At 32.7% G+C, this 15,124-nt stretch overlaps 1 protein-coding gene across 3 annotated transcripts in view; it reads left to right on the forward strand.

The window, feature by feature from the left end:
- The window catches only part of LOC129975033 (adenylate cyclase type 3-like), a 376,283-nt gene that overhangs the window by 206,640 nt on the left and 154,519 nt on the right, over nt 1-15,124 (forward strand). For all 3 annotated transcript variants that reach the window (XM_056087897.1, XM_056087899.1, XM_056087898.1), the window contains exon 6: nt 5,815-5,933. In XM_056087897.1, the coding sequence (XP_055943872.1) occupies nt 5,815-5,933 (119 nt within the window). The remainder of the gene's footprint in view (nt 1-5,814; nt 5,934-15,124) is intronic.

Genomic DNA, 15,124 nt, shown 5'->3' on the forward strand with positions numbered 1-15,124 from the left:
AGAAATTTTAAAGTTCAAAAAACCATTTCTTGAAACAAAGGTGGCTAGATGAAACTCGGGCGTTGCAGTCGTTGAAGGAAAGGAAAATATGACATGTCATCACCATCAAGAGGCAGATTGCAACGTATCTTAAATTTATTTTATTATATTATTTTACACACAAATTGCCGATCCTATGAAACTGTTAATGGTAGCTCAAATGAAAGGCACAATACATAAAGATTTAACAGGTAGTTTTTCAATGTGTCGCCCTTGCTTCAGGATCAATAAGAAAAACCGTGTTAGATTCAAATAACAATGTATCGTATATAACAAATCGGGGTCAATATTGCATTGTGTAAGAGTATTTGATTCGCAAGTCCATAAGATTTCTTATGTTTCTTCGTTAAACTTCGTGGTAACCCTAAAGCCAATAATCACAAGAGGATAAAGCTGATAAAAATGGAGACCATTTTATAGGAACTGTAGGATTTATGAAGCAACCCTCCATAAAATGATGTCGCAACAAATTCTGAACCTCACGTGCAATGTTAGAGGGCGCACCACTTTGTTGTAATGAGGCGATCATGTTGCTGGAATTCTGAAATGACGACGCCTCGCAACATGCTCTTTAAACAGGATTAAGTCAAGGAACAAGTTTCTTTATTCCTCAAAAGTGATTTCTTCAAAGAAAAATAGATTAATCAAAATCTTCTATCCTTACAGTAACATGTAAAGAATGCAGGAACATCTGTTGAATCTGGTAAAGATCCTTAGAGGACCTTATAGGCAGTTTAGTATGTTCACTGTCCTGCACATGTAAATGGTGAGCCTCATTTGTCCATCGGATGTTCAATCGCCAATTCTAATCCATTTCTACCGGTGCCAGAAATGTTAAAGGGTGTGTTTCACAAATCGCCAAATTTTAGCCTGTAGGGTGCAAATTTCATGGTTATGCTTTGAGTTCTATCGGCATTCGCCTCTATACCGTAGTGTGTCACAAATTCAGTTACCGTGATAAAGTGGGAATGCTAGAAGCTCCTTCTGTTTTCATATGGCCTGTTTAACGACAGTGGTTGCAACAGCATCCATCACACGCTGTTTTCATTTTTTTTTCGTCCCTGGCCTGCTTGAACTGTAAAGCTACCAGTTTCTTTAAAGCGTATGACCATTCGCCACAGATAACATGTTATTACTGAACTCGCATACATATATTTCTGCTCTCGGTACAAATGAAACACTTCGGCAGCATTATTGTCATCTTGGTGAAAACGCTTTAGAAGCAAAGCATGATCTGGCAATGGAAAAACACATTGGCGGTTTAAAAATATGCTCTTATACAAGCATACCTGCTCTCGGTAGCAGTAAAGCGCTTTAGCTTCATGATTGCCGTTTTGGTAGAAAGGCTTTAGCAGCAAAGCAGGCTCTGGCAAAGGGAGACCCACCGTAGTGGTCTAATGCTCTTATGTAAACATACCATACCTCGCTACTAATGAAGCTAAAGCGTTTTTGAAGCGTTATTGCCGTTTTGGTAGAAAGACTTTTGTTGCAAAGCATGCTCTGGCAACGAGAAAACCACCATGGCCGTCTAATATTATACTTGTATACAAACGTATCTATCCTAGGTGCCTGTGAAGCACTTTAGTAGCGTTATTGAGGTTTGGTAGAAAGGCTTTAGCAACGAAAAAAACTACAGTAGCAGTCTAAGAGTCTCCAGAAACTGTTGACCATCCTTTTTTATCTGTTATGACATCTCTTCGGTCCGTCGTTTAAGTGTATTTTGTTCCCCAATTCTGAGGATACAGCCGAAGCTTCAACTATTTATTTATTTAATATCACGTTTGGTTATAGAGAAATGTAATAATAAAGCTAATTAGCGGCATCTCGTGTTCTGTTCTTTATTAGTTGTATCCTGTTGCATTTTTCTTTCTCTAAACTGGTCACAACATCTTATTTATACGTAGAGACACTTGTTAGATCTAATTTTTTTTTCTTTCTTCATTTCCCAAAGTCTGATATGTGTACTTTCAAGATATAAGGACTCTACGTCCACTGATTCATTTGATAAACATTTTAATATAAATACTTTAATTTTAACCACGTTGTGATTAAAAAAAGTAGCATACATACTGTTTAGTAAGGTAAAAAACATAAAAAATAAGCCAAAATCACGAAGGAATGAGTGATTTGTACCACCAGTTGAATAAATTACTCAAAATCTCTGGAGGTTCCAAATTTTTATTTCTTCATATACTCCCTTGATTATTTTTGAAGACCTTTTATTGCCATAATTTTCACTTCTTGCAAATATTTTTTATTAACAACTTTAAAGACTAAAGTTAGTGTAATATTCTAACAATTTCAAATGATTAAATAATATTTATAGAATTTAATTTCGATTATTCCAATTTTTATAATAGTATCAGGTCTATTTCTTAACAAATCAATGCAACATTGAAGTAATTATGATATAGTAATTTTTGATAGAAACTAAAAATCATTCGCAAACATTATACATACAAAGAGAAAGTATTGTAATCGTCAAAAAGTTCGATCTCGAGAATTTGTCCAATCTTTGCGCATAGGATCTGCCTGATTTTTAAAAATTTATTTCAACATTTATTTCATTTTTGCAATTTAATGTTTTTTTTTCATTAATTTTAAAATCAAATATTTACTTTTTTTATTTATATAAATTTTTAAAATTTAATTTGATATAAAAAATTTGTAAAAATATTTTATTGTTATAACGAAATTCAAATGGATTCAATTCTTCCGTGAAAACTATTTAATCAAGGGTTTTTGTTGATAGTGAAATTAAGATAAAAGAATGCTTTCTTTATATATTAACTCCAAACTAATATTTGAACCTCTGCTTTTGTTTCATAGTATATACTTTTTTTTAATTAGAGTGTGCAGTATCTTGTAGTAGACTGATTCATTAGAGTGCTTTAATATCAAGTCACAAAAAAATATTTAAAAAAAAATTGCTTTTAATATTAATAGTCCGAAGCACCAATATTCAGGACGATGAAGCTAGTCGTCGAAGGCGAGTAGTTTATAAAATATTCTGAAACATCAGACGCATGAATTGGTTTTTAAACCATTAAGTGCCGGCGTCCTGGCATAGGGGTAGCGCGTCTTCCCCGTGATCTGGGCGTCCCGGGTTCGAGTCCCGGTTTGGGCATGGTTGTTCTATCTGTGAGATGTGTGAATGTGCCCTCCTGTAAAAAGGGGTTGTGCAAGTGAATGAATGATGCGTGAGTAGCAAAGTCGTACTCTTGGCCCTAGTTGGCGCTGCTATAAAAAATAAGAAACGTTCCCCCTCTGGCTTAAATCGCTGTCTTCGTAACCGCGGGCTTGTCAGCGGCAAGTGCCATAAGAAACAAACAAACCATTAAGTAATCTCTTAAAATTAATTCTTATTACTGAAACTATTTTTATTTAGACTTTTAACAATTCACTTTAACAATTCAAATTTATTTTCCGTTTTTAATAGTCAATATCTGGAAGGCAGAGCTTCACTGGGAAGTTTTTTGTAAAATCTTATTTTTTCGGAGAAAATATTTAGATACGAATCACATAGTGATTACATATGAATATTTTTTAATCTTACCTCATCTCACAAAATTTTGAAGTACCAATAGGTAACATTCTATGGCAACAATGCAAGTATCACAAAAAAATTACGAGATGGCGCTGTATGACATTGTTAGCATGAGAGCGGATTGAAAAATGCTCTAATAATTAGTTATAATAAAATGGGAGGGTTTTTTTTGTGTAAAATCGCGTTTTTTCAGTTAAGACCCTTATATCGATAAACTCAAAAAACAAAGCCTTATCTAAATATAGAATTTGATCATTAGAGCCATTTCCGAAATACTCGAAATAAATAAATTTATTCATGTGCAAGAATTGCTCGTTTAAAATTATAAGATTCTCATTTTCCATTTCAGCGAATATTAATTCAGCTGTTGATCACATCTTCATTTGCATGCAATCAGTTTAAATATAATTAAGAAATTATTTACTTAACAAAACATTTGAAATGAGTTTCAGCTCCAGCGAAATTGGCGAGAAATTCCAATTTCAGACCGCCAAAATTTTCCCCAACTAAGCATAGCATCATAACACAATTATGAGAGGGAAAAGCAGTCATTTTGTCCCGAAGTTATTTCTAAACATCATCATTATAGCTCTGACTAACTGTAAATTAAATTCCTGTGTGATTAGAGGGCAATTAACGGTGAAAATTAAAGGTTGAAAGCTGTTAGGTGTGGTTCTTATTTGTGCTGTAAACTATTTCTAGAATGATGCATTTTCTGCTGGAAATTCTAGTATTTTGGATTGCAGGATAATGATTGCTATTCTGACATAATGATTTGGCATTAAGTATTTCTTTTCTACTCACTAATTAATATTATATATAGAAGGGAAAATGTGACTCATCACATATAATTTTTAAGAAATTTTTATTGTAGTAGGAAAATGTGACTTATCACATTTAATTTTTAAGAAAGTTTCAGTATAAGAGACAAATGTGTCTTATCACATTTAATGTCGAAGAAAGGTTCATCATATCAGAAAAAATGTGACTTATCACATATAATTTTTAAGAAATTTTCATTATAGAGAAAAAAAATTATTGTAAAAGGAAAATGTGAGTTATCACATATAATTTTTAAGAAACTTTCGTTGTATGGCACAAATGTGACTTATCATATATTATTTTTTAAGAAATGTTCTTCATAGCTGAAAAAAAATGTGACTTATCACATTTAATTTCGAAAAAATGTTCATCATCTCAGAAAAATGTGACTTCTCATATATTATTTTTTAAGAAATGTTCTTCATAGCTGAAAAAAAATGTGACTTATCACATTTAATTTCGAAAATTTTTTCATCATCTCAGAAAAATGTGACTTATCACATATAATTTATATGAAATGTTCATCATATCAGAAAAATGTGACTTATCACATATAATTTATATGAAATGTTCATCATAGGGGGAACAAATGTGACTTATCATATAATTTTTTTAAAGTTTTTACCTTTATATTTTCGCATTTTTATTTCTTTCATTTGCGAAGTATACGAAAAGAGAATGCAGGAATTGTCAAAAATTTCGATGCGAAATTTTGATGAATCTCCTTGTTTCAGACCTTTTTCAGATAAACCCATTTTTGACATACGTCCTTCTATCCGCTCTCTGCAGTTCTGTCTGTCTATCGGTGAACTAGATAACTTAAAAACTCATTGAGATAAAGTGATGGAATTTGATATTTAGTCTTTACACCAGATTTTGTAGATTTCTATCCATCTTGAATGAAATCCATTTGCAGGAAATGTGTCTGTCTAACTGTTCAAGAGCAGATGAGCACAATAACTACTAAACGCAAAAAAATAAATACATGAAATCTAATTCTCATATTTACCATTTAAAATGTAGATCCGTACCGAATTTTCAACCAAATCCATCAGCAGGGTGAGCGGTTGTCTGTCTACACATTTGCATGGATGCAAATGGTGCAATGACTTAGACAAATGAAATTTGGTATAGGATGTTATTATTAAATTGCAGTTATGTAACAAATTTTAATTAATTCTGTCCATCGTTACAGACGGCGGTGGACAATTATATATACTGATTATTAGTTAATAAATTTATCCCATCAGTAATATAACGTAATATAATGTTCTGCTGGGGAATTATGAAAAGAATTGGATTCATAACATAATGAATTGAAAACATTTTTAAGAAATAATGCTTTCATGATGCTACCACATAAAAGTAAACCTTGATCTAAATCAGTTTTCATGTCTCTTTTACAGGAGCGTCTGCTTCTATCAGTTCTTCCCAAGCACGTTGCTGCAGAAATAAGAGAAGATTTGGGCGCAGTGGTCACTGGTCAGTTTAAGAAAATCTACATGAGTAGGCACGAGAACGTAAGGTAAGTCGGCCGAACTTTTTTTTTTTTTTTTTACATAGTTGCCTTTCTTTGTGTGCCTCTTCTTCTATGCATCAAAGATTTCTGTCATTGGAGTTCATTTTTGACTCGATATAACCTTTTCATTTGTGAATAATGGTTTAATGACTGATTTTATTGAAAAAAAAGAACCAAATGTGGCAGTGCTAGATATTTAACAACTACATAACTACATTTTAAGCGCTTTCTTAAAAAAAAGTCATTTTTTTTTTCATTTTATTATAAAAATTATTTATATAGTAGCCTCCTCCTACGACGACCAGCTGATTCGCTGGAAATATTGACTGTATTTACATTAAAATAAATCTCTTATGCGAAACTTGACTTTCGGAATTCCTCTGAGAATATATTTTTAAGCCTTAAATTATAAAAGATATCAAAGCCATATTTTTTTAATAGTATCTTAATCTTGCTCCGTTCGTTTCTTATACGAACCATACCAAAAGAATCAAATTCCATGACATTATAGTTCTATCAAAAAAGTAACTGTCTAATTTTAGGCTCAATTCACTAAGCCATTTCTAAATTATTAATATTGGCCTAATGTTTGATTTTACAATAAATATGAGATTTTTAATTTAACATTCAAATAATTTAATAATGATATTTTACACTATACAAGAAAACAATTGCAAATTTTTGCCATCATTATCGTAATTCTATCCTTTTAAAAATAATCACAAGTATTTTGAATGTCTTTTTTGCAATTGATAGAAACCGAAATTTGACATGGTACTATCACTGTAATCATAAAATCGCATACCAAATTTCATTAATTTAAGTTCATGCATATATAAGTTATTGCATTTACATATATGCAAAGGTACAAACCAACTGTTGGCTAACCCATGTCGAATATAATTAACATTTATTACAGATATGTTGTTGTTACTTATGGCACTTGCCACGGACAAGACCGCTGTTCGAATACAGCCGATTAAGCTAAGCGCCTCTGGTTTCTATAGTAGCGCCAACTAGGGCCAAGAGTACGATTTAACTACACACACGTCACACCCCTTTTTTACGGGGCAGACTTCTTTCACGCATTTCATTCACTCATCCCCATATCGTAATTTAGACCTGAATCAGAGAACGATCACCCCTGATCCAGTACCCCCACCAGTAGTACTACTCTCGACATGGAGAACTTTGTGACCACGACAGATTTATACGCGCATCAGTCACCAAGAACGCGGAGAATCTTCGGCCGGTGGGGTTCGAATTCGCAACCTAAGGGACACGAATCCAACGCTCTACCAACCAGGTTATCCCGGCCACTTGTTACAGATATATATTTTTAATGATAAACCTTTGTGCCGAATTTTATTCAGTTAGAAATTTGTTTTGCATTTATCGTGTTCACTCCTAATCGGACAGCCGGGCAGACAGACTTCCTCTTCAAGGATATCTTCCAAAATTTGATAGAAATAGACAACTATGTGTAAAGTGTATTTTCCAAATATCACACCAACACAGGAACTCCAAAAACATGTTTTTTTGTAATGAAAGTAAAATTATACCTTCCCATCTTTCTTTATTTATTTTGGATTTAAAAGCCAAGTGCATTTTTTGCCGTCCATTATTATTGTCATCATCAGTCAATAATATGATTGTACACAAATAGGTCAATAATATGATACGATTTGTCAATAATATAAACCAATAATCATTGCATGGTGTCAGAAGATATATTAACGCGTTCATTCTCCCTACGGCTAAATGGAATTCGCGATCGAATCGCCATTTAGCCTCATTTGTCCAACTGAATTTTCATAAAAACAGCAAATGATGGTTTGGTTATATGAACGTCCCGTTTGAAGCAACACTAGGTCTATTTTGGGACGGACCTCGTCATTTTGAACCGCGTTCAGATGACGAAGACAACACCTGAGCTGACACCCCCCCCCTCTCCACACCAGTGGGAGGACGTTTGGTCATGACGTATTTAACGTGCAACAGACCCCCTTACACGACAGTTCTTCGGTGGAATCGGGTCACTAACCTGAAATCCTCCGGTTCCGAAGTCGAGACCTTACCACCAGGCCACCACGGCTCTCCAGCAAACGATGGAAAAAACTACATAATACAACTTTATTGGTTGAGATTGCTCAGCTAACTATTCGAAACGCCTGAAGGTTGGCACACAGTTCTATTATAAATAAATATTGAAGAGTGTCATTTTACTTTGAACACAAAAAAAAAAAATGTTTTTGGAATTATGTACATCGGTCTGATATTTGGCACATTCGCACTACACAACGTTTGTCGGTTTCTGCCAAATCTTGAAAGATATCCATGAAGAAGTCCTGTCTGTCCGGCTGTCCGATTAGAAGTGAACATGGTGAATACATGGTTTGTTTGCGCTGGATATTATTCAGTACAAAGATTCAGTATTAACCAGCGGGATATTAACTTTTGGAAACTTTAGCAATTTTACTGAATTTATGATCGCGTCCTCCTTGGCGAGTTATTTGGCGATGAATCCATGGCATACGGATAATAACCTCTGAAAATCAAATCTGTATTTTAAATGGCTATTTCCCAAACGACTGAAATGAGAATTTGACACAAAACTACACTTGCAGTTACAAACTCCCATACCAAATTTGATGTATTTAAATCACTGCGTTTTTGAGTTATCACGTTTTTATGTTTCTGAAATACACACCAAAAACTCATTTTATTTGGCTCAGAATTTGATTGGTGTCTATTCTATAAATGTGAAATGTGTGTGCCGAATTTTATTCAACTTTCTGTCTTTATTTTGTTAAATTTTTAAATTACATTCGGACATCTGGGCAGGCGGACTTCCTCTGGGCAGATTTTATTGAAAATCTGGAAGAATTTGGTGCAAAAACCGTATACTAAATTTCACCCATCTAGTTCAAATCGTTTTTGAGTTATCTTTGTCACAGGCAGACAGGCGAACATTCTCTAAAAATATGTTTTTCGAATTCATGAACATGAAACATTCGAAAACATGGAGTTTCGCCGAAATTTCGAGATTAAATGATACTTTCTCGACACTACGTATACGAGGGAATAATAATGAAGGTAACAAATGTTAACTAAATTCGACATGGGATGAGCCAACAGCAGGTTTGTGCTTTCGCATATATGTAAATACAATAACTCATAAATACATGAAAATAATGAAATTTGATATGAGATTTTATGATTACAGTTATAGTTCTATGTCAAATTCTGTTCATTTATCTGAAATAAATGACGTCAAAAATGCATATTCGATTTTCTAGTACTTGCATATTAAACTCATATCAGCGATTAATCGCTAAAGATCTCATTATTTTTCAGTAAAATCGCTGCATCCAATTCAAAGATCGATACTTAAAAACAACTATTACCCCATGCCATGCAATGAATACATAATGACTTGTTTTCTTTGCCATGATGCGAAATACACAACTCTCATTGTGAAAATAAAGCTCTGAGCACTCATCATTTTATGTGGGGGATGGTGATAACACTTGTGATACTGTGCGAGTAAGTTTCGGGATAATAACTTCCCCCCTTTTTTTTTTTTTATCTGGAGATGGTAGAACTAAGAATCTATAAATGTACCGAAAATTTAATTTTGAATGTCATTTATCTTCATAATGCCATTTTATTAGTTTAGCAGCGGACTTCTGCATATGAATGACAAATGGCGGGGCCTTGAGCCCAGCTTGCTAGATGGGAGTAGAGGGGGTAGACGGAAAAACGATTGGTGGTTTTCGGTTATAAAAGGGAATAAATGGAATCCAGATATTTTTCTGGAGTGAATGCTGTGTGAGATAATGGAAATGAATAATGGCATATATATTCCGTCTATGAGAGTATCATTTTTTTCCCTGGATTCTGGTACACACAGCATGCAAAGAGAAAATATCCTAATCATAAAAAAATGAACTCGGGGTTTTGTCGAATCGTCGCATTTCAGACTTCCTTGAGCCTGAAAAAGTCATTTTTGTAATGGTGTCTCTCCGCGACTCGGATGGATAACTTAAAAGCATTTTTACTAGATTTAGAAATTCTATACATTGCTTTTACATCTACTTTATTGATTTCTATCACATTTTCAATGAAATCTATTCGACGAAATCTGTTTGTCCAACAGTTCGAATGCAAGTGACACCGACAGCTTCAAAGCGTAAAGACCTTGATCTATGAAATTTGGTATGCAAGTTTAGCACCTAAAATGTAGAATCTGATAAAACTTGAAAACAAGACTGTCAAAAAAAAAGTCGACCTTCTGTCAGTCTGTAATGCCCTTGCATGTAAACACGATTTTTAAAAAAACACAATTACTTAAGACCATAAAATTAGATAAATATGATAGTTGATAATTAGATAAATGTTGATAAGTATAGATATTTATCATCATTTGAGTGAAATCTATCAAAGTGTTGCGTCTGCACTTTCGAATGCATATAAACACGATTATTCTTAACAGCAAAAGTGGTCTCACCAAATCTTTCTTGCATGCTCTCTAATAACAATAGACTAGAGACAATGGTCGAAAGGATTGGTGAAGGGTTACGATGGTTACCAATGAAATGGTTACGAAATATTAACCTTTGGCCTGAAATTAGCATCTTTACTGAATCTATCGTATCATCCTGGCGAGTTTTTTGGCGATTAATCCTCTTAATAAGGTTAGTAGTACTCGAAAATCGAATTTCTATTTTAGACGAGTTTCTTTCATCCGATTTTTTAAAAAAATTGTCACAAAACTGCACTTGAAGTCACCAAAACCCATACCAGATTCCACACATTTAAGTTACAACGTTCTTCAACTGTCGCGTTTACATATTTTTGAAAGAACAGACCGACAGACAATCAACCTTTTTGCTGTATTTGGCTTAAAATTTGGCAGATTTCTAAAGTTTAGATATTAAATCTGTGTATCGAACCTTATCTCTTTAGCTCACTTTGTTCTGTATTTATCGTGTTAACTTATAAATGAATAGCCGCGCAGACAGATTTCCTCTGAACGGATGTTACTCAAAATTTTATAGAAATCTAGAAATTTGGTGTAAAGCGCGAATAACAATCTTCAACCGTCTAGCTCAAAGTATTTTATAGTTATCTATATGATAGTTGGATTCCCTGCTGTTGGATATACATTTTCCAGAAAAGTGTTTTGATGAAGAAGTCATTGACGCGGCGCAAAACTGGAAGAAAATGTTCCGCGACGGTGTCAAAAAACTTGTGAAGCGTTGGGAAAAAAGAGTTGAAGTCTAGGCTGGTTCTGTAGAAAAATAATGTATGTTTCAGTTTTCTATCAGTAGAGTAAGTGCACTTTTTCTCAAATGTCCTTTTACTTTTTGACTCTACCTAGTACAATCGGCGCTATGTAATCTGGCCTGTCCTACATTCTGAAATCCGCCATAAATCGATTTTCTCGTGTCAGAAACTTTTTTGAGTGAGTTCGGTCAAAATGGAGCCACTGTTAGTAATGGTCAAAATGTGATTTTGGATTTGGTTTAGAAGTTATGTCAATAGTTCCTTTACGCATATACAATCTGTGGATGATATTGTTAGATTACACAAAACGAAACCTCTGTTGAAAATTCCAAATAAATATCTTCATTATTTTTTTCAAAATGGATCTTTATAGAGAAAAAAGAAACAGGGTCGTCTAAAAATGCTTTCTACCTGCTCAAATTCGTACACCGAAAAAAAATTGTTTTTTAAAAGAGTTCTGTAATTTCAAATAATATAATATTGCTACATTTTTTAAAAATTTTAGGAATTACTTTGAAGAAAACCATTATTCTGTGGCAACTAATTCCTTTTAACTTTAAACATTGTTCTCGACCGTAATTAGAGGGCTGCGGTGACCTGATGAGCAGGTCTAGATTTTTAAACCGGCGAACTTCAGGTTCGAGAGCCGATTCCACCGAAGAATCGTCGTGCAAGCTGGCCTGGTGCACGCTAAATCAATACGGGTCAAAGGTCTTCCCACTGGTGTAGCGTGGGAATTTGAATTGGGCGTCAGGTATCGTCCTCTTCATCTGACCACGGTTCGAAATGGCGATGTCCGTCCCAAAATAGCCCTAGTGTTGCTGTAAAATCGGGACATTAATATAGCTAAATTCGGCCCTAATTGCTTTTGGCTAGGACTATCGGAAAATGCGTCTGGGTATAATAAAGACAACATGTTCACTTTTAATTTAATACAAAGAAAGCCAAGATTCAGGAGTTGGAATCGAATGGAAAAGACGACATAACAAATAAAGCTGCGTTATGGGAACAGCTTTTGTTGTATTAAATATCTTTATTAATTTGCTGTAAAAAAGCTGTGGTATGTTCTGGTTCTCTTTCATGGAATTTGTTCTTTTTTTACTGCTTTGTACCTATGGTATGTTTTTAACATTTATATATATATATATATATATATATATATATATATATATACTTTAAATTAATTTTCTGTTCAGTTTTAAAGTATCGTGGAAACAGCTTTTGTTGTATTAAGAAGTTTTCTAATATTTGCCAAACCCTATAAATGCTGCGCACTGTTTTTATTCTCTGTTCAAAGACTGTGTTTGTTCTATATGTGTTAGCTCTATTCCCAGTTCTTTTATTTATATATACAGGGTGACTCCAAATTCAGCCAAAAGCCTTTTCACAATTTATTTTCATTATTATTTTTGTTAGTCTTCTTCGTTATTTGAATTTCACTTCAACGTTGCTTCATTTGGAAAAACTGTATTATAATATCGGTAGATACATTTTTTTAACTATAGAAGGAACTTTTTTATTTGAAGTAACGGAAAGTTTTCATTTATATTCACAAATATATCCGCAAATTTTATAGATAATTCCATAAACCTTTTCCTGTGGGTTATTATGGTATGGAGCATAATTTTGCACCTGGATATTTTGGAGATCTCTTATATTTTTTGAGTTATTTTTGTAACTTCCTTACTCCGTTGCAAAGAGGTATGTAACCTGTCTCAATGAATTTAGGATAGTCATTTTACTGTAGCTACACGTTACATCTTTGCTTATACGAGACGCCGTTTTGAATTTAACGAACATAAAAGGATATTACTGATCACCCTATATATACTAAGCACAACTATATATACATGTGTGTGTAATGATATTTTAAAATATAATTTAAATTTTAATTAATTACCAAATTTTTATTTTATTTTACCCATATCAACTTCATTCTAAAATGTTTCTTTTATTTCCAGTTCAACTTTTTAATTTAATTAATTCAACACGCGCTCTATAAAACTCAGACTTCAGTATTTTCTCACGCTCCAGGTGAAAGGATAAAAATCCCTATTGCTTACCGCATTCTTTTGAAGATACCTAAGATCCCTCTTCTTAAACATGGCAAAAAAAATCATATTAAAATCTCTGAAGGGGGAAAATCTTCTGCCTCTTCCACTCTTGTATCGTGATCTAGATTGATTCATCTTTTATAACCGTTTGTTTTCTTGTATAAATTATGCATTCCAGGATGAAATAGATAAGTTAAAATTTCAGTAGTTATATATATATATATATATATATATATATATATATATATATATATATATATATATATATATATATATATATATATATATATATATATACTGTCACGTAAATACTTTAGTATGGAACTCAATGACACCCTCAAGAAGTAGAACTAAACCAATTTATTAACTGAACTCTGAACAGAGATACAGTGACTGACATATCTTCTGCTTTTATACTAGCAGGGAAAGTTCCAGAATACTTTTCTGGAGACAGTAAGAAAAGTCCAGAATCTTCTGGAACATGAAATAAAGGAAAACATAAAATCAAGGAATTAAATATATATATATATATATATATATATATATATATATATATATATATATATATATATATATATATATATATATATATATATATATATATATATATATATATATATATATATATATATATATATATATATATATATATATATATATATATATATATATATAACACATAATTTTCTAAGTTTACGCATATCATATGATAACACAAATTGTTCAATAATAAATAATCAGGCATGGCACATTTCAGAGAAAACATGGATCTTAGCATTTTCTATGATGGAATATTCTATGATAGATTCATTTTCTATGATGGAATCATTTTACAGCATTTTTAATATTTCGTGCACTATTTATTGCTCGATCAATCATACATGTTTCATTTCTTCCTATTTATGTTCGGTACAATGAATTATGTTATGATGTTCAGCTCTTTTTTGTTCCAAATCTGCCATTTCTCACATGTGCTCTTTCTTGCTTGCCACAGAATTATCACAACTTATTTAAAACATATTTGAACTACGTTCATTTTTTAAGAAATCCTATCAAATAATACTAACTCGCGTTCATTTGGTACCGCTGTAGTCCCGAATAAACCGAATTATAGACTATCCGCTGTGATAAGTCTTGTTTTAAAACAATGCTTTGTAATTTATTGTAAACTCTTGAGTTTTCATTCCATCAAAATTTTCATCTTACATTGAATAGTTTCACATATAAAATATTCCTGGAAAACCTTTGTCAGTGACGGCATTCTTTTGTTCGAGAGCCCTCTGAAGTGGATCAAAAGAGACGTGGCCGAAATTCTCTATCGACATTCTCAAATTTAATCTTTTTTTTTTCTTTTTTTTTTTTAGAGTTTTTAAAAGATTCCATTAATTACACCTGTTACAACCGCGGATAGTTCAGAGTAGAAAGAGGGGAGGGAGGAAAAGCTTTTCCTTTAGCCTCTTTTTTTTTTTTTTTTTTTTTTTTTTTTCACTTGCTTCCTTGGGGTGGGTTACAACGGTAATGCAGTAGCATAAAGGAAAAGCATGGAGAAGATATATTTTTTTAAGAGAATCTTTTTTTGTATCTAATGCGGAGGATTTTTTTCATCATTGCTTCATCTAAGGATATCTGTTCTTTGCCACGATTTTGTTCGATTTCTAGTGCATCTGAAGGTGGTAATATCCTTAGTTATCTTATGTGAATCGATAAGAAATGAAATTTTAATTGTGCCAGCAATTAATATTTATCCTTCGATAATCAGAATCTAAAACTATGCATGTCCAAAACGAAAAAGGTCCATTGTTAATTTAAATATGACTGATATCTTGTTGAATTTAAAATAGCGGACATATTTTT

Source organism: Argiope bruennichi, chromosome 7 (assembly GCF_947563725.1).
Source record: "Argiope bruennichi chromosome 7, qqArgBrue1.1, whole genome shotgun sequence".
Classification (NCBI taxonomy): domain Eukaryota; kingdom Metazoa; phylum Arthropoda; class Arachnida; order Araneae; family Araneidae; genus Argiope; species Argiope bruennichi.